Source organism: Falco cherrug, chromosome 2 (genome assembly GCF_023634085.1).
Source record: "Falco cherrug isolate bFalChe1 chromosome 2, bFalChe1.pri, whole genome shotgun sequence".
Lineage (NCBI taxonomy): Eukaryota > Metazoa > Chordata > Aves > Falconiformes > Falconidae > Falco > Falco cherrug.
The window spans coordinates 82,514,974-82,536,731 of NC_073698.1; the positions used below are offsets into that span (position 1 = coordinate 82,514,974).

The 21,758-nt window shown below is 36.1% G+C and overlaps 3 protein-coding genes and 1 long non-coding RNA gene across 25 annotated transcripts in view; 2 read left to right on the plus strand and 2 right to left on the minus strand.

Moving 5' to 3' along the window:
- The window catches only part of CASK (calcium/calmodulin dependent serine protein kinase), a 225,610-nt gene that overhangs the window by 105,712 nt on the left and 98,140 nt on the right, over positions 1-21,758 (plus strand). The window lies entirely within an intron of this gene.
- Positions 583-7,837, minus strand: GPR82 (G protein-coupled receptor 82). The gene is made up of 2 exons (XM_027816907.2): positions 7,510-7,837; positions 583-6,303 (listed from the first exon to the last, which is right to left on the minus strand). Exon 2 carries the CDS (start codon positions 6,268-6,270, stop codon positions 5,236-5,238), a length of 1,035 nt encoding a protein of 344 aa, XP_027672708.2. The 5' UTR covers positions 6,271-6,303; positions 7,510-7,837; the 3' UTR covers positions 583-5,235.
- LOC129735433 (uncharacterized) lies at positions 7,995-15,067 on the plus strand. Its single transcript, XR_008731072.1, has 2 exons — positions 7,995-8,438; positions 9,656-15,067. It is a non-coding gene; the product is annotated as an uncharacterized LOC129735433 (long non-coding RNA).
- GPR34 (G protein-coupled receptor 34) lies at positions 17,237-20,755 on the minus strand. The gene is made up of 2 exons (XM_005431922.3): positions 20,615-20,755; positions 17,237-18,801 (listed from the first exon to the last, which is right to left on the minus strand). Exon 2 carries the CDS (start codon positions 18,777-18,779, stop codon positions 17,637-17,639), a length of 1,143 nt encoding a protein of 380 aa, XP_005431979.1. The 5' UTR covers positions 18,780-18,801; positions 20,615-20,755; the 3' UTR covers positions 17,237-17,636.

A 21,758-nucleotide genomic window follows, 5' to 3' on the forward strand; every position in this document is an offset into this window, starting at 1 on the left:
CATAAATATAACTGAAGATAGTTCCCTTGTATATGATAACACATTTATTACAGACAATAATGCGTACTTTGAGATTTAATGGAACTAAAAATGAGTAACCAAAATGTGCTCTATAGCTATAGTCTTTCTTCAAGAAGAAAAATGAACAGTATGCCTCTGCAACTCTAGCTGCAAAGGTTACAGCTGATCATTCAACTTCCTTAAGTTCTGTGCTATAGAATTATTTTAATAATTATTATTTTAAAAGCTGAAAGTGATATTTTTGTTTGTTACATGCAGGTTAACTTAAATATTTCCAATCCCTATGGCAGTTAATGTGGTGTAGAGTGTCTAAAGCAGCATTGTGCATTTAGCACAGTCACATTTGGTCAGCATTCAGTATTTTGAGTTGTTACATTCTCAGTGTGTGGGAAAAGTTGCATTGTCTTTTCTTGACAGTTTCACCGAGTTACCTATTAGTAAAAGGATAGATTAACATGGATCTTGGTAGAAGACCTTTGTGCTGGTTACTGAAAGGAGAATGTGATTCAGCTCGAGAAATACATTGTTTAAGCTTTGTATAAATTATCAAGCAGGACAGTGTTCAATAAGAGGAGCATTTCTTCACTTTATTGCAGATCTTGTCACTTGTTCATTTATGCAGTAACTTCAATGGAATGTTTTTTTATCCAGAAAACCTCAAGAGGTTTTACAGTCTTCAGTTAACCTGCATTGTGATGCTTATGTAGCATTATATATAGTTGCAGAATTTTTGTTACAAAAATACCTTTTAATGTAACTGATACAAGAGTAATTTAATCACATCAAGAGCTTTAGTTGCTGGGGTTTTATCTCAGTTCACTCCAAATACTCCCAGATTTGCTCTGTGATTTTCATATAGTTTGAGTGCTTGTATATGTTTCTGTGATAAGTAAAATGATTGGTGTGCAGATGGAGTCAGGGCAAGCTTGTTGGCTAAATGCAGACATCCCAAATTTTTATTATAGGTTTACTTCAGTAGGTATGTATGCTTGTTTCCAACATGTGATCGTCTGAACAGTATAACTGCTAAGGCAAAAATGCATGGATTCTGCCTTTTCTGCTGTTAAGATTCAGTTCAGTATTTTTGGAAGTTAAAAAAAACTTTTCCAGAGAATAGGACTAAGCGTTATGCACTGTGTTGTATGTCATATGCAAATCTCAGTTGATCCAGGTAACTTGAGGCTTGATGTACGGATAGATTTGTATGTTGATTTATGCCCTATACAGAGCTTAATTAACCATATGAGCCCTGCGATCGCACTCAATTACCACTTCTGTCTTTCATTGCCTGAAGTACTTGTAGTTAAGCACTTCAGGTTTTGCCAGTAGAGTTCAAGACTCTTACACTTCTGCTTTTAGGTATCTGGAAAATTAATAAGGCTTGTATGTACGTCTGTGTGTTTATCCAACTATGTTAAGAATAACTGGAATAGAAGCTGTTCTTTAAGACCTTCTTCACTTTCCAGTCTTTGAATATCCAAAGCAAGGAATCTGTTGCATGTTAGTTTCCTTCTGCTCTTTTCACTTAGGCATGGAACCTGTTTTATGCTTTCAGGGCATAGTCAGTAATAACTGGTGCTTTTTCTGTATTTTCCAGAAGTTATTAGCTCCTTGAGATCCAGTAGCAACTACTTTGTTGAGGATTTTGTTACATATTAAATCGTTAAAAGGTTATTAAGGCTGCAAAATCAATAGCAGAGGTATAATTAAGGTGTCCTATCTGGCCGTGTTTTTCTGTGGAGCACTTCCTCATTTAGTGCAGAAGAGGCTCCAAGAATAAAGCTTTCAGTATTTTTTCCTCAATGTTTCTTCAGGTGGTACTTTTTCCTCCCGTTTATGTCCATTTCTGTACATACATGCTTCCTATCTCAGAGTCCCCATTATTGTTTTGTCCTGCCCTAGTATTTTGTCCTAGTATACTCTTAGCTGCCTGCTGGTTGTTCAGGAGCAGTTTTGCTGAGTATATTTATGCTGCTTGGCCTACTTAGAGCTCAACCTCTACATGCTTTCTGATCAGGGAATTTGTATATTCCAGTCATTTGCCCAGCCAGTCAGAAAACGTAGCTTCTGATCGATGAGCTGGCCACCTGTGCAGCACATTTGAACGGGTTAACCAAAAAGTAAACAGACAATTGCAGCCTTTTAAACTGCTTTATAAACCATGTGTTGTGCATATTTGCCTTAGGATTTTGTGTTCCCGACTATGGAAATGAATGATTTTATTTTTTATTATACAATTCACAAATCACATGCTAACTTCTGATTTGGCACCAGGATGTCTAAGCAGTGCAAGAAGTTTAGTGCACAAGCTGTGTTTTGCTGAAGTATTTCTCTGTCTCTCTCTCATGCCTTTCTGTTTTGGGGGATTTTTCCCGCGTGAACCATTCTGTCAAATGCTAGACCAATGTATTACTCAATTTTTAGTTTCTCAAATTGCCTGTACTGCACAAAAGCTTTTCCACTACTTAAAACAAGAAAAACTTTGCTGCAGTTCAAAAATGTAAAGGAGACATGATCTTGAACAGACCACATAGGAAAAAAGTAAAGGATATATTATATTTTTTGGTACCTCATAGAAATGGCGTAATGGGATCTTGCTAAGAGTCTATCACAAAGTTATATTTGATTAGTTCCCAAAGTTTCTTCCATTTTCTTCACTTTTTGATAAATGCAGCACTGGCGAACAAGTGGTTGTGATTAGAAAAGTGAAGAAAGAATGACTTAAGCCTGCGCTACCATCAAAAACTCTGTATTAAGAAGAACATCCACAGGCAGGCACCCTGCTGAGATACCCTAACAATTGCAAATGCATTCCCTATAAAGTGTATTTAAGGAAGGACAGAAGCAGTTGGGTTCTTGATTGGGCCTGTGCAAATTATGAGAACACATTGGTGGTAAACGGCTTCACTCAGTCAGACATACAGCTGCTGATCTAAAACCAATTATTTAAGCAGCACTGTGCCATCTGGAGGGCTTCAACTGCTCAATTCAGTCCTGCTGTAGGTACTTGGACATTGGTTGTGTTGTGAAGTTGAACACCCACAAACTGGCTCCCCACGCTCAAGGACTGTGTTCGCAGAGCAGCTTTCATACAATGCTTTGTAGAATTAGACCCTGAAGCTGCCCAATTCAGGTTTTCCCATAAGTCATATCCTAAACATCACATGGGAATTCTACGAAAGAAACAGTCACTAAATTCTGCTATCAGGGGTAGCACTGTATTAAGTAAAATACTGCATTCCTATGAATTTAGGTCTTTTTCATTTGCATCTTTATATAATTTCTGCAGAACACAAAGCAGCTGTCAGATGATATGAAGTCTTAGGGTGTCCACTGGCACTTGCGTCAGTTCAGTGCACCTGTCATGGAACTCAGTATTAAGGTTGGGAAGTTAGAATTGCTCACTACATTTTATTGTGAACTTTTGGGTGAGTGCTAGGATTTATCAGAGCCTAGTATTTTATAGCACTTTTTACACTCAGTAAACTGTTCTTGGTCTCAGATGCATAGAAGATTGTACAAGGAAAAGACCATTGTGTAATCTTAAGTGTCTTCTACAGAAGTAATTCAAAATAATCGAAATCTCTACTTAACTCATCGTAATATTCTAACTTCTACAGTAAAATAAAGAACAAAACCCAAAAAAACCAACCACAAAATCTCCTGTTTCACACTGCTTTCATACTGTTAATGATCTTGAAATGTTTCTAATTGAATGTATTTTGTATACCAGCAAATAATAAGCATTTATGCCTTCCTAATTAAACCATAGAATTTACCTCACAAGATTAGACTAGGAGTATGGAAATTGCAGTGATTTGTTTTGCTGGGTTTTTTTTTATTCATAAGGAGTACAAGAGGTCAGAAATAACTGCATGTATGCATTTCATCCTTTTTTTCTTCACAGAATATTATTGTACATTCAGATATGTTACAGTTTTATTGATCTTTTGTGCTTTGTGTATTCTTCCATAAATGGTCTGGATTTAAGTATTGAGAAGGAGGTGCCTTCTGAAGCAGCGTATGTTAATCCAACTTTGAAGTGAAATAAGTGTGTAGCACTTTTGGGTGAATATGGTATCCTGAGTACACCAAAACTGCGTACCGATAAGGAAGCCAGTGCCTCAGCTGTTGAACATGACTGCCATGGATAAGACTGCAAGAAAAATTATTCCTGACGAAGCTGCAGAGCATGTATAAAACCCATTCTCCTCAAACACTGAGTAAAATCCTAGGCCACCAGAGTTTCTCTGCATCTGTGGGTACTTCACCCCAGCAGGTTATCTGTCAGCATGAAAACTTTCTCTTCAGAGTCACTCTGTTGCAGATGTAATTTCAGTAACACTGTGGCCATGGTAGAAAATGTCAGAGCAGGGTGATAAATTAATTAAATCTTAAATCTGAGATTTCTGCTATTTTAATACGAAGCTTTTTCTTTGTGATAGGCGTTTTCTGTGAAGGCTAGAAAAAGTGCATAATTTCTTAATACATTTTTTTACTCCTAAAAAACCAGCTACTGTAGCAAAACCCTAATATGATGGACATAGCTAAAGTAAATAATGGCATTTTTCAGCGACTTCAGAATAAGATGTCATCAAGAACTTTTTTTTTATGCACTAAAGAGTTTAGCATCTCATGATGCATTCCCCATTTAAAAAAAAAAAAAAAAAAAAAAGGAACCAACCTTCTACCCAAATACTCATGAACAAAAAATATATGGTAATCCTGAATGTGTTTTGTAGCTCTTTGTGCCTGCTTCTTTAAGCCTTTCATACATGGTTCACCCATTCCAGAGAAAATGTCTGTGCTTTGTTCAGCCTTTTTCATAAAGGAAACCCATGTGCAAAACCTGGGACTGTTTTATTGATGCTAGAAAGAGAACTGGGTCCTCAGCTTCAGCCTAGTTTCTGCCTTCTTCCTTCATTATTTAGGTAGAAAAAACTTTCCATAGGTCAAACATAAAGCGTCTTTTGCATTGTGTAGATAAAGGGGTATTACACTGTTCACTGCATAAATTACTTTGATTTATTTAGATACACACATTGGATTTATTATGGCTAATGTAGATGTAGCAAGCAAGATAATTTGAAAAAAGATACAAATAATATGTTATCATTTTTTTAAATATTTCCCATTTCATATCAACAGCTGGTTATAGGTAGTTAAAAAGATTTTATTGTTACTTATGTTCTACTGAAATCTTTCTGTACTCCTTCACATTTTGGGAGCCTTTTCAGTGAATTTACCAGCTTTACGGTTATGGTGTTCTGGTGTGGATTTTGTAAACAGGCCATACAGACTTTTCTTAAATGTTTTATCTAGCAGAAGGATTATAACTGGATCTAAACTACTCTTAGCAGCAGCAAGACAAGTAAGAAAATTTTTAACCTCCACTAGATAGTTTAACCTTGGGCAGTCATTATTTGTAAGCAGTACATTAAAAATTGGCCTAAAAATATGATATGGAAGAAAGCAGACGGTTAATGTTATCTGGATTACAAGAATATTTCTTTTCACTGTACTGTAAATTAGATGTTTTTCTCCAATGCAGGTATTTTTTTGTATATTACTCAGATGTCTGGTAAGAGAATAGTATGACAACAAAACTGTCAAAAAAGATACAAAAAAACACACAGTGGCAAGAGAAGCTGCAATCATTACAGTAAATCCACCAGCTTCTACCCTGACATTGTAGCATCTGTGAAATTCTTCCGCAGCCCGTGCCTGGACATCATATGTTATAGCTGTTACCGTTATGCAGAGCACCGTAAGCCATATAATGATGCACAAATATTTAGCAAATTTTGGCTGACGAAACTTTTCAAGTACACATCTGTAAAAGTTTTCATTAACTGCTGGAGAGTATTGTGTGTCACTGTTTTTCTTCAGTGTTGCGTACTGACTTAGAGCAGTTGAACATAAAATTATAATTGTAACATATATACTGACATGCATTATGAGAGTCCCAAGGCGATATGCTATTCTACATGCTACAGAGTCATAAGTCCATTGGTACCCTTTTGCAAAATAGGCAGCCAGAAAAGGCATTGTGCTACATATGAGTAAATTTGCAGCAAGAAGGTTTGCCAGGTAAATGTATTGTGTTCTTTTTGTGGATGCTTGCCTTGAAAATATCCAGGCAGCGAGAATATTTCCAAAACTTCCAGCAGGAAATAGGAAAGAGTAGATGACTGGTAGAGCTACAGTAGTAGCTAAGGATGGCTGAAGAAGACACGTTGAATTTCTCATTTATCCCGGTATTTCTTGAATGAATGGTCAGAGCTGAAACACAATTAAAAGAAGTATTCTTCTGTAATGTGCATTTAATGTCTCTTTTATTCTTTGCACTTATCTTAACTGTTGCATTTCTCCCCTGCTTTTCAGTGTTACTAACGGCTTTTGTCCTCTGGGGTTATCATCTTGAGTTTGCATGAAGTTACTGTTTGGGTGTTCTCTTCCACTGACACTTAGTGAGGAAAAGTTGGCTGATGTTAAACCCCAAAGATTTTACATGCATAGAATCTAATAAAATAAATTAGGAAACAAAAGGTTCAAGCTAAGGTCTGACAATAACTTACGTGGTCTTGGTTTGTTTCTTAATCTTCTGGAACATCTGTAACCTACTTTGGAAACCACTTCTAGACTACTTTAAGTTAAATAAGCAAAATAAGTGCAAAGTATTACTTTAATTGCAGAAATGCAGAGGGATATTCTGTACCTCCCTTTAAGTACCAGTTAAACTGCATGATGCAGGCATATGGCTAGATGCATTTATTTTGTGCTGATGTCTGTATCTAATATTACTTTGTTCAGAGCTCCAATCTTAGATGTACATTTTGCACAAACAATTCAGTCTGTAGTTTTAAACATACGAAATTGTTGTTGAAAACAGCAATATATTTATTTTTTCCAAGTTCAGTTTTCAATCTTTTCTCAGTTTTCACACTGAAAATAAGAAATCAAGGCTCTATAAATGGCTGCATATAAAAACCTGGCATCCCAGCTCACTAACCTGTAGTGAGGAGAGATTTTACTGGTTTGGTGAAGTGTATCCTAGTTAACTTTTGTTCCATATAAAATCATGTGGAAAAAATTAACAGATTTGAAACTTACAGGCAGATAATAGTTTTTTTTAAACAGCTGTAAACAAATGAACTCAGATACCAAAAAGGATTCTGTGTAGCTATGATAAAAAGCACAGACACCAAGCTGATTAGATAGTAAAAAGTTGTAAAAGTCGTATTTAAAAATTATGCTGTAGGCCATATTTGACAACTTGCAAATTAAACTAACTTTTACAGCTGTTGCATTTTAGTGTACACTAAGTTCCATATGGTTGTTGAACCAAAATGTATTAAATTATTTTATTACAGTGAGTTAAATTCATGAAGTAGTTGTTGAATTTAGTCATTTAGAATTCTAATGATCTTTTTTTGTGTCAGTGCCCAAATTCTGTCAGGTGAAACAAAAAAGTAGTTTTAAGCTTACCTATACAAGCTGTAGGTGCCTTCCCTTGCAGAGAGCAAGTTTTTCTGTCTGAGGTCCTTTTTATCTCCACTGCTGCAATGAAAAGGATGATACTTGAATCTGGAAAGTACAGTTAAGAACAATATCTCTCTGACACAAGTAGGTTTTCAGAATGTTCGCTTTTCTTTTACAGTGTCAAAAAAAGACTAGGCATTTAAAGTTCAGACAAGGTGATGATGTCTGTGCAAACAAGACTTTGAAATTAGGTCAGGATGCAGCTCTGTTAGAGAAGTAAGTAAAAAGAATAAGATAGTGTGGAAAAGTGATTGTAACAGTCCTTTGGTCATGTAAGTATGGCACAGAAACACCTTACAGTCCTTCGTATAGCACTTTCCTCTTTTTGGGGGTGGAGTGATTGTTACTGTCGTTCTCTTTAGGACTGCCCACGTTCCAGAGTGAAAAAAAAAAAATGCTATTTTATGCATGAAAACTTGTATTTTCAATGACGTTTAACTGTTCTTCAGCTCAAAGAGCTATCACAAAGCTGACTGCCTATTCCTGAAGCCCACATACAATAATACTGTATCGATGGCTGTCCCTCGTATGAGTGACCACATGAACATGTCTGGTCTCGTCAGATGATGGATTATGTGGAGGCAATTTACAGCTGATGCATTCTAGGCATCAGCTGGGGAAAAGTGACTTTGTGTCCAAGAAATATAGTGTTTTATACCAATAATCCAAAAGTGGGCACAGGATAATTTCCTTGCTCCACAGGAAAGGTTTGATCACAGATTAGTCAACCTTTGTTCAGCTCTGCAGAGCTTGAGACCTTTGAATTTCCTTCTGTCTGATACATCTGTGGTTGTCAGATACAGCTTTTCAAGAGCTATAAATAAGTTACTTCATGAAAACAGAGGAGATACCATATAAAAACTTCTGCAATTTTGGTAAGGTTCTGGTTTTGTTAGTTTTGCTTTATGTTTAAATGTACACTGTAAACTTTATGTTTAAAAATCCACCTCGGTGATCTACAATCAGTTTTATTGTTCAGCTTCTTTTTTGTAATATTATTATTATTACTAAAATTATGGATGTATATACTGGGCTCCTATTTATACTACATAGCTGATCTCGTTTAAGAGTAAATTTAAGTGAGGGAAACTTCCTGTGGAGTATTACTGATTAGTTTGTAATGCTGTGATTAGTTTGCATGTACTTTAGTTCTTGTTTCTGCTAGATGTAGTTATACCTTGTTTTCATTTTTTCCACTTTTAAATGTATAGATACATTAAAATTTGTCCTAACAGAAAGAATAGTTTATTAATTAAATATTTAATAGTCTCTTAGGTAGTTTTACAAGGCCTTGTTACTGTGGTGTTCCATCCAGGTTTAGACACAAGAATGCGTATCCTGAAAATTTGCTAAGAGGAAGCATGCCAAAAAATGGTGTGAGCAGTTCCAGTTAGCAGGGGTTTTTTAATTTTTATTATTTAGTTTGCTATTAACTTAGACTGTAGTATTTCTAATTCAATGACCATAACTTGCTGTAGGAAGAGGTAACGCTACATTTTTTTCTGAATTGTTATATGAGAATAATTATTATACTGAATTACAGTCTCAGACTTTATTTTTGAACTGATTAGTGAGGTGAATAACAAAGGAGTCAGACAATATGATTAAAAAAAAAAACAAAACCAACCAACAGAAAAACCAACCCCAGAAGTACAGTTGCAGTTGGTTCTAAGCTGTAGTAAGCACCTTCCTTATTCTTTTAGTGAACTCTTTCCATTCTCCTAACGTATAAATGGCATATTTTATCTAAAATGTATTTGATAATATTCAAATAGTACAAGTGCATCTTTTACAGAAGTCATTCTTAAGTTCTTCATGATGACCTTTATGTACATTCTTCACCTTAATTATTTATATCTCCTGTACTCTTCAACCATGATCACTTTCTAATTTATATGTGTTACTAGATCTTATATGCCAGTAGGCAGCATATGTTGAATTTTGCCATTATAGGCAGGCAACTTATTTTGTGGCCCAAAAGCACAAAACCAGGAAAATTCCCAGTGGTGAAAGGTATTTCAGTTAGCCATTTATAACCCATACCTAGCATTTATGTAGTATAATCATATATGACAGAGTGATCCACTTAGAGGCTGCTTGGCCATTTCCTCTTCCCTCCGCCTACTCGAGATGACAGAAGACAGCCCAGTCAGCCTCGTATCTCCTCGTGCCTGTCACAGACCAAATGGACAACTGGACTGTTCCTGCTGTACAACAGGGTACATAACGTGTTGACAGCAGTTGCTCTCTGTAGGATGGGAGAAGGCAGCAGCTCAGTTACCTCTAGCTTCTGTAGCAGTCCTGGCTCTCTTTGTGCTGGGGAAGGCCCAAGAGATGCACTCAGTCTCTGCACCTTGAAGGATGGAAGGCAAGTGCTGAGGATATGGCACAGAAAATATGTGACCCTGGCTATGGCTGCTGTGGGTGCTGAGGATGAATCAGATGCATAGCGTGCAGCAGCCTTTAACTTGGATTTAATTTAAGTACTTTGAATTTAATCTACGGTATGGTGTTTAATACCAAGATAAGTCTCTAAGATGCACTGGCTACTACACAAGTGCAATCAATACTTTCTTTCAAAAAAACCCAAAACATTTACCAAGTAGCTTGTCTAGAGCTTTGACTTTTGGTGCTTAGTTTTTGTTGGACGTGTTTTTTCCTTAAACATTAAAATTGAAAGTTTTTTTGACTGTATAAACTCTTAAGACAGATGCACTACACGATAACCATTTTCAGTTGGACATCTGTATCAGGAGAGTTGTTGCAGAGCGCCATGGTTCCTTTCTGCCTGCTTATCAGCTTTCCATGCAGGGTGCCCCAGTGTGTGCGCAGCTCTTCTCCTGACTTGATCTAATGAAGGTTTTAGCTGTAGTCAGTGTATGTATTCAATATTGTAAAAAGTGCTTATCAAAGCAAAATCATCTAAGCTCATGTTTAAATCTACTGTAGGTTAGTCAAGCACTGTGCTGAATCAGTGAAGATAAAATATTTGGCAGGTTTGAGCTGAGTCTATGTTTGCTGTTCACTAATGATTTATTTTTGACAGTTTTAGACCTGCCTGTATGGTTCAGCAAAATAGACCCAGAATGAAAGTTCTTACATTGTTTGATGAATTACAAGTGCATGCAGTGTAACTCTGCGGCATCCTTAGGGATATAGAAATGGGGATATATTGCACTTCTTGCTTCAATTCTTTGGTTGTCATAAAATACGCAAAGTTAATAGTTTCACAGACTCCAGAGGGTTGTTTTACATAATGAAAACACAGGCCAGACAATGTCTTTTAGGTAGGACAACTTAGCTTGAAGTTGACAGTGCTAACAAAATTAATCTTCCAACATTTTTATGCTTCAGGTCTTCGTTGCTAAATACTTTGTATTTTTCCATAGTAAGGAATTCCATAGTAAGTCACACATTCCTTGTGCAGCTCCCAGAGCACTCTTTAACTGCATTTGCTTCTAAAAAAGCAGTGGCTGTGTAGTTTACTTTTAACTTTAGAAATTGGTTTTGATTTGAAAACTATTGATTATCATAGCCAAATAGGAAGCTTTCTCTGTATTTTTCTGCACTGTACTGTAATTTGTCTTTTTTCAAGTTAAGTATGTTTATGTGTAACAGCTTTTTGGCTTTTCCAAGTTCTTGTTAAGCTTCTGTGAAAACACAAAAGTAATAAAGCAAAAATAAAAACCTAAAACATGGCAGTAAAAGCAAAACTGATACTTAAAAGGTGGATTCTGTTGGCTGCAAGCTGGGAAGTTCTGGCTGCAAAATTAATTCCTTGCTGGTAAAGAACATTTCTATACCCCCTGACAAAAATGATCCTGCGTTTTCATCAGACTTTTAATTTGTTGTTAACCATGCTTATGGTAACATCTTCACCAAGTGAGAGTTTTTGTGGAAGGAACTGCAGGCATATTTTTGTTTTTAAAACACAGTCATTTGTATCTGTGGTTTGAGAGTTCTATGAAGAAGCTTTGTAATAAGTGCAAAGGTGTACTGCCCCTCTCTGTATGCACACTTACAGGAACCAGGACTCACCATTTACAGACAAAAACAAGATAACTTCTGAAGGTACCAGGATGTATTATTGTGGTATATTTTAAATAATTGATTCAGCTTGTTAAGACATGGGCTTATAAGTAAACTCTTTGCTTTTTTTATCCTCATTTTGTTTCTTACTTTGCAGTACTACGACACACAATTAGCCATTTCCCTGCCATTCATGTTCTTATTTCTACACTTAGCTCTCTAACTGTGCAGTTTGAATGTTAAGGCTTTTTCCAGCTTCATCCCTTCCCCCCAGTTACTCTCATCTCACAATGTCGTGAACAACTTCTGTGCAAGGATTCTTTTTTCACTCTACTACAGTAAATGGTGATAGCTTTGTAGCACCTTCTCCATTCTCTTGGATTCTACAGAGCCCTCAGGAGTTGGGATTTTGTTTAAGGGATGGGAAGAAGGCTGGCAGAAGGTTTCCAGTGCCACAGAGAATATGTTGAAGATATATTTTGGATTGGTGGAACATGATCAATGGGTTCTTTTTGTCTGTACACTTTATTTGTACTGTGCAACACAACTCCCTCCTCTCTGCTCTGATTCTGAATGTGCTTTTGGAGAGAGCATTGTACTAAAGCACTCATTTGTGAACTTTCCAGTTCCAGGAATAATATGCCTCTCAGTTGTTTCTCAGTGATGTAAGTTGCACTCCTCTTCTGTGGTTTCATTGACTGATGTTGGGGAAGTTGTTCAATCAAATTTCTCCATGTTGCGTTACAATTGATACTTGTCTGTCCTCAGGAAAAATACCAGTTTGCAGGTTAAAGCCATAATTACAGTTAATTTCAGTGTGAAGATGAAAGTTGGTGTGGTTTAACCCTGGTAGGCAGGTAAGCCCCACACAGCCGCTCGCTCACTCCCCCTCAGTGGGCCAGGGAAGAGAATCAGAAGGGTAAAAGTGTGAGAACTTGTTTACGCTTTCTGTCTCTTCCCCCTCCTGTGCTTGTGGCTGCTGTGCTGCAGAACAGGCTGCTGCTTCTGAGGCTCCTTCCTGCTCCCTGTAACACGCTCTGGTCAAACCTTTCATTGTCTTGAACGCTTTGAGCCCCATAATGGGCATCAAAAAGGGTTGTTGTTAAATCCCAGTAGGCAGCTAAGTCTCATGCAGCTGCTCACTTACTCCCCTTCCAGTGAGTTGAGGGGGATAACTAGTAGGGTAAAAGTGAGAAAACTCATGGTTTGAGATAAAGAGAGTTTAATAAGTTTAAAGAAAAGGGGGGGAGTTAAAAAAAAAAGAAAAACAAGACCAGGAAAAACAAGTGATGCAAAAAAACCTAACTGCTCACCCCCAGCTGACTGATGCCCAGCCAGTTTCTGAGAAATGTCAGCCCTGGCAAAGTTCCTCCTCAGCTTTTATTGATAAGCATGAGGTCATGTGGTGTGGTCAGTTGGGGCCAGCTGTTCCAGCTGTGTCGCCTCCCAGCTGCTTGTGCCCCCCCAGCCTGCTCCCGGTGGGGTGAGAAGCAGAAAAGCCCTTGGCTCTGCAGGAGCTGCTCAGCAATAGCTGAAACATCTCTGTGTTGTCAATGCTGTTTTCATCAAAAAACCTAAACATAGCCCCATACAAGCTACTGTGAAGAAATTTAACTCTATCCCAGCCAAAACCAATACAGCTCTTTACTCAAACCAGGTACACTTTGTTATGTTTATGATTAAAGTTGTGAACTTTTATCTGGCAAACAGTTTTGTTTCTTGGCTTATGTTTCCCATTCATTTTAAGGAATATATGCATGACAATGTAGCTGTCAATGTATTTGTCAAGTCTAAAAGGCATAGAAGTGACTAGCCAGCACGTGTATTGTATATGCACTTCATAACTAGTCTGTATTCTGATGAGAAATATGCACTCCTTTTTACATAGTAAAGTGATATTTTGGTACACCAACTGGAATTTGAGGGTCCACTGTGGATTTGAATAAAGAAGGAAAATGAGGTTCATGCAGGTTATGTGAAGATGTGTGTTGACTTAAGCTCTGCTTACAGAAAGAAGAATAAATAGCATGATTTTCATGTTGAAATTCAGCTGAAGACTCAACTAATTGCTGCAATTGGCCCTGATAGGAAGCACTGCTAAGAGAAAAAGTAAGAGACACTGTAAAGAGACTAATTATACGGTCATTTGACATGTCACAGTGTAACTTTCAGCAGACCTCCCAAGATGCTTCAGGACTGTTTGCTCTTCAGCAATATTGTTCTGCAGAGCCTGGCATCTTACCTTCAAATGTGGGAAAATTGATTGCAGAAAAAATTGTGTAAGGATTAAATAATTTTAAAACATGCTACCTGCTTTTGGGTTTTGGTCAGTAGTAATTGTTTCCTACATGACAGTGCTGTCTAGTTTCAGATCCCTTTCTGACCCAGTTGATACATCCGACCTTTAACATCTTGAAGCACTGATTTACATAGTTGTGAAGATCCATAAGTATTTTCACTTGTCTGGTTGCTTTTTGGGGTTGTTTCTTTCTTCTAACTGCTACTCCCTTAATGTCACACTCTTGACAAGGATCATATAGACATACCTGCTCCCCTCTTCTGTGCCGTATCTGCTATTCTAGGCTTGCTCCCTTTCAGATTTTCATTTCTGAGCTGAAGAGTTATTTATTTAATGTAGTCTGAATATAATCTGTATCATATAAATTATACAACAGCACAATGATGACTTCTCAGTTTTCTTCCTACTAACAGTCTACTTGCACTTCTGTTGCTGTTGAGGAGAGAGTTGTATCTTGAACTTTGTTTAGGTTTAACTACCCCAAAAAATTGTGTGTTTTCTGAAAACTTTGTCATCTCCTCATTCTCACTCATTCCAGATTGCAGTGTTAAACATGTTTGTAAACTTACCTATTTGCAGATTCTTGAGGAATATCATGAAGAAAGAAGACACTTTATTTTTAAGCTTTCTTTCCAGTTTTTAACCAATTGCAAAACAAGAATTAACACCTGACATCTGAGGGTTTCTTAGAGCCTTTAGTAAGTGACCTTGCTGAAGTCCAAGTATACCATATCACCTTTATCCTGATGCTTCTCAGCTCTTCCTGAGAGCTCCTCTGATACTGATTTTCTGGTAGATTGGCTTCCCTCAAACAAATCTATTCTCTTTTCCCTAGGGTACCTTATATGCCGAAGCTTGCCTAGTTTTATTTGTTTTTATAGGTTTGATGGTTTTGCCTAATAGGAACATTAGACTCTAGCTCCTGAAATCTCTTTAAAAGATTTGGGTCATATTTGTTGCTTGTGTACAGAGATTGGTTTAAGCGAAAGATTATCCTATATTGAAATGTTTAATGTGTAACATGTAGTCCTGGGAAAGCTTTACTCGTCGATATTTCTTCTAAATATTTTTCTCTGAAACCTTGTCTGCTGATGCTGTGCATGGCTTCCTTGGTGCTCCTTCCCTATGATATGTAAAGAACGGCTGTCACATAGAACACATCTGGATCAATGCAAATAGGTGTTTAAGGCTTTCCTCTTAAAGAAAATACTGAGTAGATTTCACTGTTCAAATTACTAAAAACAAAAAAGCCCACATAATGCTATTCCCATGATGGACCAGAATCTTGAACTTGTACTGCATGACTATTTTTCTGTTGTCCTTTCATGTATTTAGTTGCTTACAACATAACATTATAATAACCAAGTAAATGTTACATGATTTACAAAAGTATGCCCACAATACTAAGGTGGTCTTTTGTCCTGTGGAACACATTTCTATTTGCCTTTGGCTTTGAAAGTCACCTTCATTTTTAGCATTGAAGCTGTGCTATGACGTGATTTTCTGAAGACATCTGAAGTCTATTTTTGCAGTCATGCAGTGTCCCTGAATTGCAGTCCTTGTAAATGAAAATTCTGGTTTAAACAGAACACTTTCTTTAAAAGAATTATAGAATTCAAATTTTGTTCAAGCCGCACCGTGTCGTTCATGTCCGTCCTGTTCTGTGTGCCCAACCCCACAACCCCTGGCCTGGTGATCAGTGTCATCAATCAGTCACTGATGGTAGAAGAAATATAGACAAAGAAAGAATGATGAGATAATATATACATCTTGTGAAATGATAATTTATAAACTTCACTAGATTCACTAGAATTGATGTTACTATGTAGAGCTACTGTACTGCATAGGAGAATTGCAGAGGACAAGGAACTGCTATTCCCTGTGCTGTACAAATACAGAACCAAGACATTTCTTGCTTCAGCATAATGCACTAGAATGACAGGATGACAAATAAAAGATCCTGAAAAAATATAACGCAGTTGTAGTGAGAATCAATCAGAAATTGCTGTACAAATACCTTAATTGTATGCTGAAATGTTTAACAAAAAATGTACCATCATACTTTTATGAAAATTACCTTTGTGGGAATCTCTTTGTTGAAGATTAAGAAACCTCACCCTTTTTCGTTTAAAACAAATATACACTGACTAGTCACTGCCATTTGTTTTAACATGATTATGCCCAGTTTCCCCAAAACTGAATGAAGTAAAAACACATAAAAATTAAACCAAGTTTATGTCTAGCAGTGGTGAAATGTTATGTTTACTTTGGTTTATGATGCTTGTTTACTTTCTTTTATAAATAGCTTCTGTAAAACCAGAATATTGTTCAGAATTAGGAAAAATCCACAAGTTTTCACACAGATTTGGTATAAAAAGTTACATGATCCATCAGAGAAGAGGCTGGTAGTCATATTAAAACCAACTTCTTTACACCAGCTTACTGGAGCAATATTACTTGTATGTGTTGAGGGTAATAAATCCTTATTTTATGGAGCTTAACATCTAGCATCTTAACTTGTTCAGCTTTCTGGCCTGACATGCCAGGCATGTAAGTCGTTCTTGGTATAACTGCCTCTTTACTCGTCTTTGGATCAAACAACTCCCACCTTCAGCCCCCCATTTTTTTAAAAAATGTTGCCCTATGAAGTTTTTATTTGTGCCTAAATACATAAACCTCATTGGTTTCAGTCTGAGAAAATAGTTGTATCTATGGGACATTGCTCTGAATATTGCTATTACATAGCATCAGCAATTATCAAGATTATTTTAATCATGTGAAAAGGGAAGGCGAGTACCAGGGAGGAAGCGTGCAGCTGCAACGCACGGCTTTGGGAGTCTGTTAAGCAGACGAGTGACTGAGCCTGAGCAAAGATCAGAGCTGATGTGTCAGGGGTCCATGAGAGCTAATTTTTCTGTTCTGCTCTTTATGCTCAATTCTGTGAGTTTATTTTCCTTGTTGAACTACTTTGTGTAGCTGCAGTCACCAGATTTGTCAGCGTTTGAAGGAAGTCTTAGGTAACTGAAAATACACATATGTCATCTCTCCTTCATTATTTCTGATTTTCCAAAAGCATTGCACACTTTTCCTCAGGTGTTTGACCTTGACATTCATTAAAATGTTGAAAATATAATGAAGGGCTTAGGAGGCTTGAATATTTTAATTTTGCTCTTTAATGAAACTAAGTGTGTCTTCTGTAATTATAACTGAATTAATGGCAGTTGATTTCTTCACCTCATTTTTATGCCATGTATGTTGCTAAATTCTCAAATATTTTCTTGAAAAAAATGCTTCCATAAATGTAGTTAAAATGCTGATTTCTTTGAAACCTATTAAACAGATAAGTGCAGAAAATCTCTACTGGTTTATATAGCTCTTTTGAATAGGACACAATTTACTTTTTGCAAGTTTAATCTATTCTTTACATATACAAGGTGGTCATATGAATGTCTATATACAAGATTCTTTATACAGGTTCAAACCACTTCATGGAAATTTCCTTAAAGAGTTAGTGTTCTAGTTTAGTCCAACAGAACATGTCTGAGAACTTCCTATTTTGTTTTCTTGGATAAACAAGAATGAAATACTTCTGAAAAGTGACTTCCCATTTTCACAAATAGAAGTAAGACTTCTCATTTTTTAACAGGCAGAAAGAGGCGGGATTAGTAGCTGTACTGTATAGCATTTGGTAATCTTAAATTGATGTCCTGGAGTGACAGAAAGCGGTATCCATTTGTGTAAACAATCAAATTAGAGATTTCTTCTTTAAAGAACTGGAGTGGGCTGTGGTAGTAGATAACCGCTCCTGTGTACATGGTCCAAGTTTTATTTCTGAAGTGCTTTCCAGGTTTAGCCCTGAATCTCTATGAAGCCTTCTGCAAATAAGTTGGAATACAGTCTTACGGACACTTCTGGACATTAGGAAATACATAACTGGGTCTAAGCAGCTGTTAAAAGATGAAAATATGAGCATCACTTCATTGCATTTGTGAATTATTTCCTTCCAATAACAAGATGGGTTTTGTAACTGTGACGTAATGTAGACAAACCGGAACATGTGGTAAGGAACAAAACAGATGGTGAAAATAATGAGTACGATGAAGGAATTCCTTGCTGTCTGGGTGTATTTTCCTGCGTTTGGAAAATTTGCTCTTTTCCTTGAAATTTTCAGAAGGTTCTTGGCAATTTTAACATAGGAAAGTATCAAAAGGAAAAAAATTATCCAAAAAATCATTACAATAATATAATTTAAAATTGCTTCTGTCTTTGCATTCTGTTTATTTCGGTAATGAAAGCACATAGTAGAATTGCTGTCTTCACTCTTAAAGAAAGATGGTGCAACTACTACTACAAATCCTGTAAGTGCAACTGCCCACACTATGCAACAAATATGTACACTTCGTGTAGCAGTGAACATTTTAGGACGCTTCACAGACCTATTTATTTTTACATAACGATCTCGACTAATTAGTCCCAACAGTACTATGCTAATATACATGTTCATATAAAAGAGAGTTCCAACAGTCTTGCATAAAATCAGTCCAAACATCCAGGTGTTTTTGGTAACATGATAGAGTATTCGGAAGGGAAGACAGAAAATGAGCAGAAGGTCTGCAACAGCTACATTTAGCAAGTACACTTGGATAGAATTCCTTTTCTGATGAATGCATAGGAAAGCAAACAGGGCTATAATATTTCCAACCAATCCTATAACAAAAATAATAGAGTAAAAAACTATCAAAGCAAGTGACAGTGAGTTGTCATCTAAGGGACAGCTGGCATTGTTTTGACTTTCCGAGGCATTTATGGGTAGGTTAGTTTGGTTACTCCAGAAAACTTCCTTGTGTGGAATAATAGTCAGTAAATCAGCTGAAGCTGCAGCCATCATTTGTGAGGATTTTTTAGCTGTTCTGTAGGGATGCAAAGAGAAATTTTAAGAATTAAATCGCCATTGGATCATCTTCACATATTTGCTTGCTTTATTGCATACAGTCTATGTGATATAAACATAAAAGGCAATAACTCAAAAAAGTAAATACACCGAAGTATTGCTGTAGCTGAGTAGAAGAAGGATTTTCAGCCAGATATCATGATACAATATAAGCCTGGAATAATCAGTTCCGTGTTTTTCCTCAGATGAAGTAGGCAAGAACAGGTGATACAGAGTACTCAGATAAATATTTTTGTAATTACATTTTTATTACTGTCTTGTGTTGTTTTAAAAATCAGCTATTATGTTTTGCTGCAAACTTTAGGAATTTGGATTTTTTTATTTATAAGTACAAACATATTTTTTTTTAAGTTCAGGTAGTTAGGATTAGTCTTTCTAACACAGAAAACTTTTTAATTAAGATGCAAGAATGGGTAAGCATAGCTAGGTGAATTATTCTCAGTGTTGATACAAAATATATAGAAATATATCAAAACAATTTCAAACTCATCAGTATTAAAGTTAAATAAGTGCCCAGGATCTCTCACATACAAGTCACTAGATTTCAATTAGAAAAGCAATTTTCAATTAGTGTTTATTTGGCCATGTAATCCGTTATATGTAACGCTGAGTCAGTACTATTGCAGTAGCTTGTTTTTAATAATTTATATCTTCATGTAAATTTAAGTATTTTTTCCTTTACTGTTCACAAATCAATATTATGCAAAGAAGCTATTATCAGCTGGAAACCACATTAATGCTGTTTTAAACACGTCTTGTTTTATTTGTTTTCCTTGTTGTCATTTCAAAGTTTGTAAATTCACTAAACTTGTTTTTGACCAGGAAGTTACAATCTGGAAGATAAAAGTCAGCTTTGACCAAAGAAAGAAAACCAAAAAAAGTGTGCGGTTAGAAAAGCAAAATCAAAACGAGCTGTTTATAGAGACATGGATAAAACTGATTAGTAATGATACTTCTGTCCTCAATTTGTACATCATAACGATAAAATATTCCAGAAATTAGTTTATTTAGAGGTTTGGTTTGGGTTTTTTTTTTACAGGGGCAAGGCTTTTTCCCCTAACCTTCCAAAAACTTCAGAATTGGTTTTGATACTCTGAACTTAGTTGTCCAACAACAGTAACAAGAAAAAAAATGACAAAACACTGCCATATACATAACTTTAAAATAGTTTTTCATTTGCATGCTAGGTTTTAAAAATGTGACTTTACATTTAATACTGTGATACAGCTAGAGCACTGAAAATGGCAGCACTTCAGGGAAATTTCTTAGTAAGACCTAATGTACCTACAGAATCTGAGTTATTGAGAAGACAGTCTAAAATATTTTAACGTCCGATGTTGGCTGATCTTACAGTTACATTACATTTGTTCAGTATGTTAGCAGTTTCAAAAATATGTCTGTTTTCATATTTGCCATTTCATATTGTCAGGTCAAGAAGTAAATGTAAAAGTTTGATTAAAAAATACGTCTTGTAACCTATATACCACTGTAATTTCCTGTTTGTGTTACTTTTCTATAAAAATGCTTGAGCTCATGACTTGCATAAGTAGCGACAAGTTTTATATCAATGAGAGACAGACAAATCCATTACACTGCAGATACATTAGAAAACTTTTCACTGCCGTAAGTTTTATCATCTATAAGCAAGCAGGCATGCTTGAACCTTGGTATACTTAGGAAAAGGTTTGAAGGTCAGCATTACTTTCGCAGTTAAGAGAAGTTGTAATAGAAAATTGTTTTACTGTAGCTTAAGTATAAAAGAAGCCACTTACCATTTATATATTAAGAACTTCTGCTGATTTCCAAAACTACTGGTAAAAGACAGGGAGGAGTAACATGCAAGTGCTCTTATTAGAAAGCTAAAGCACCAGCTTCTCTATGAGAGGGATGAGAATCAGCTGACGCAGTACAATATCAACAAGAGGAAGTTTAACTAGTGTTGCAATGGGTTTTTTAAAAGATATTTTTAACTAGGAAGACTCAGTTTATTGAAAAGATCAATTAATTGCTGTTAATTTGGGCTTTGCTGGGAGAGGTTCTCTAATGACATTTTCTCAGAATTTCACTCTGAATTGGAGATTTGGGGGGGTTTTTTGTCAGAAACTTGTGCTTCTGGTGAGCAGTGTCGGTGGCTTCACTTGTGAATCACAATTGTGTTGGTACAGCCTGTCTTCTTTTTAATACTGTTGTGGAAATAGTATAACTTTTTCAAATGTTAGGGTAAAGGTAGATCAACACCACAGTGAAATGGTACATTTTGCTTATGTTGGTGTAGTTCTCCCATCTGCTTTCCTCCTTCCCTCAGGCTAGATATTTGAGGTTGGTCTTTTTTACTCAAAATGACAGCGATGAAAGAATGTGAAAGTGCCCAAAGCATGCAGCTTCACATTTTCAATAAAGCAGAAGTGAAATACAATACGCAGAGATAATACCACCTGGTAATACTATTTTGGGTAGGATGTAAGGGATTGAAAATTACATTTCTAAATTTCTAATTTAAAAATATTCTAGAAGTCTTGATATAATATAGCCTAAATTTAAAGAACATTGTCTTGGCTTACTATTTTCCTTAGCATTTGAAATGAGGATTTCAATGTTAACGTTCTTAATATATCATCTGTTTTAGGAATCAAGCTTTTTTTTCCTGCAGATTTCAGTTAGAATTGTAAACAGGCTATGCATTCTTACTTACTTGTTCTTACGCAACTGAAACTTGTTGAAAGGAAACTTGGGTGGCTACAGGTTGTTGTAGCTCCTTCGCGCTATTTGGAATTCCTAGTTTTTTTAATTTAAGCACAAGAAGCAGTATACAAATTTCACATTCTTCCTTTTAAATAATATGGTTGACTGTAAAGTGTAGCTTTGAGTAAATGCAGGAAGTCATTCTATATTAAATGCAGTAGTTTTGCTATGTGT

Bases quoted from the DNA above. Each gene is read 5' to 3' on its own strand.
- GPR82 (XM_027816907.2), bottom strand. From the start codon at position 6,270: ATGAGAAATTCAACGTGTCTTCTTCAGCCATCCTTAGCTACTACTGTA.
- GPR34 (XM_005431922.3), bottom strand. From the start codon at position 18,779: ATGATGGCTGCAGCTTCAGCTGATTTACTGACTATTATTCCACACAAG.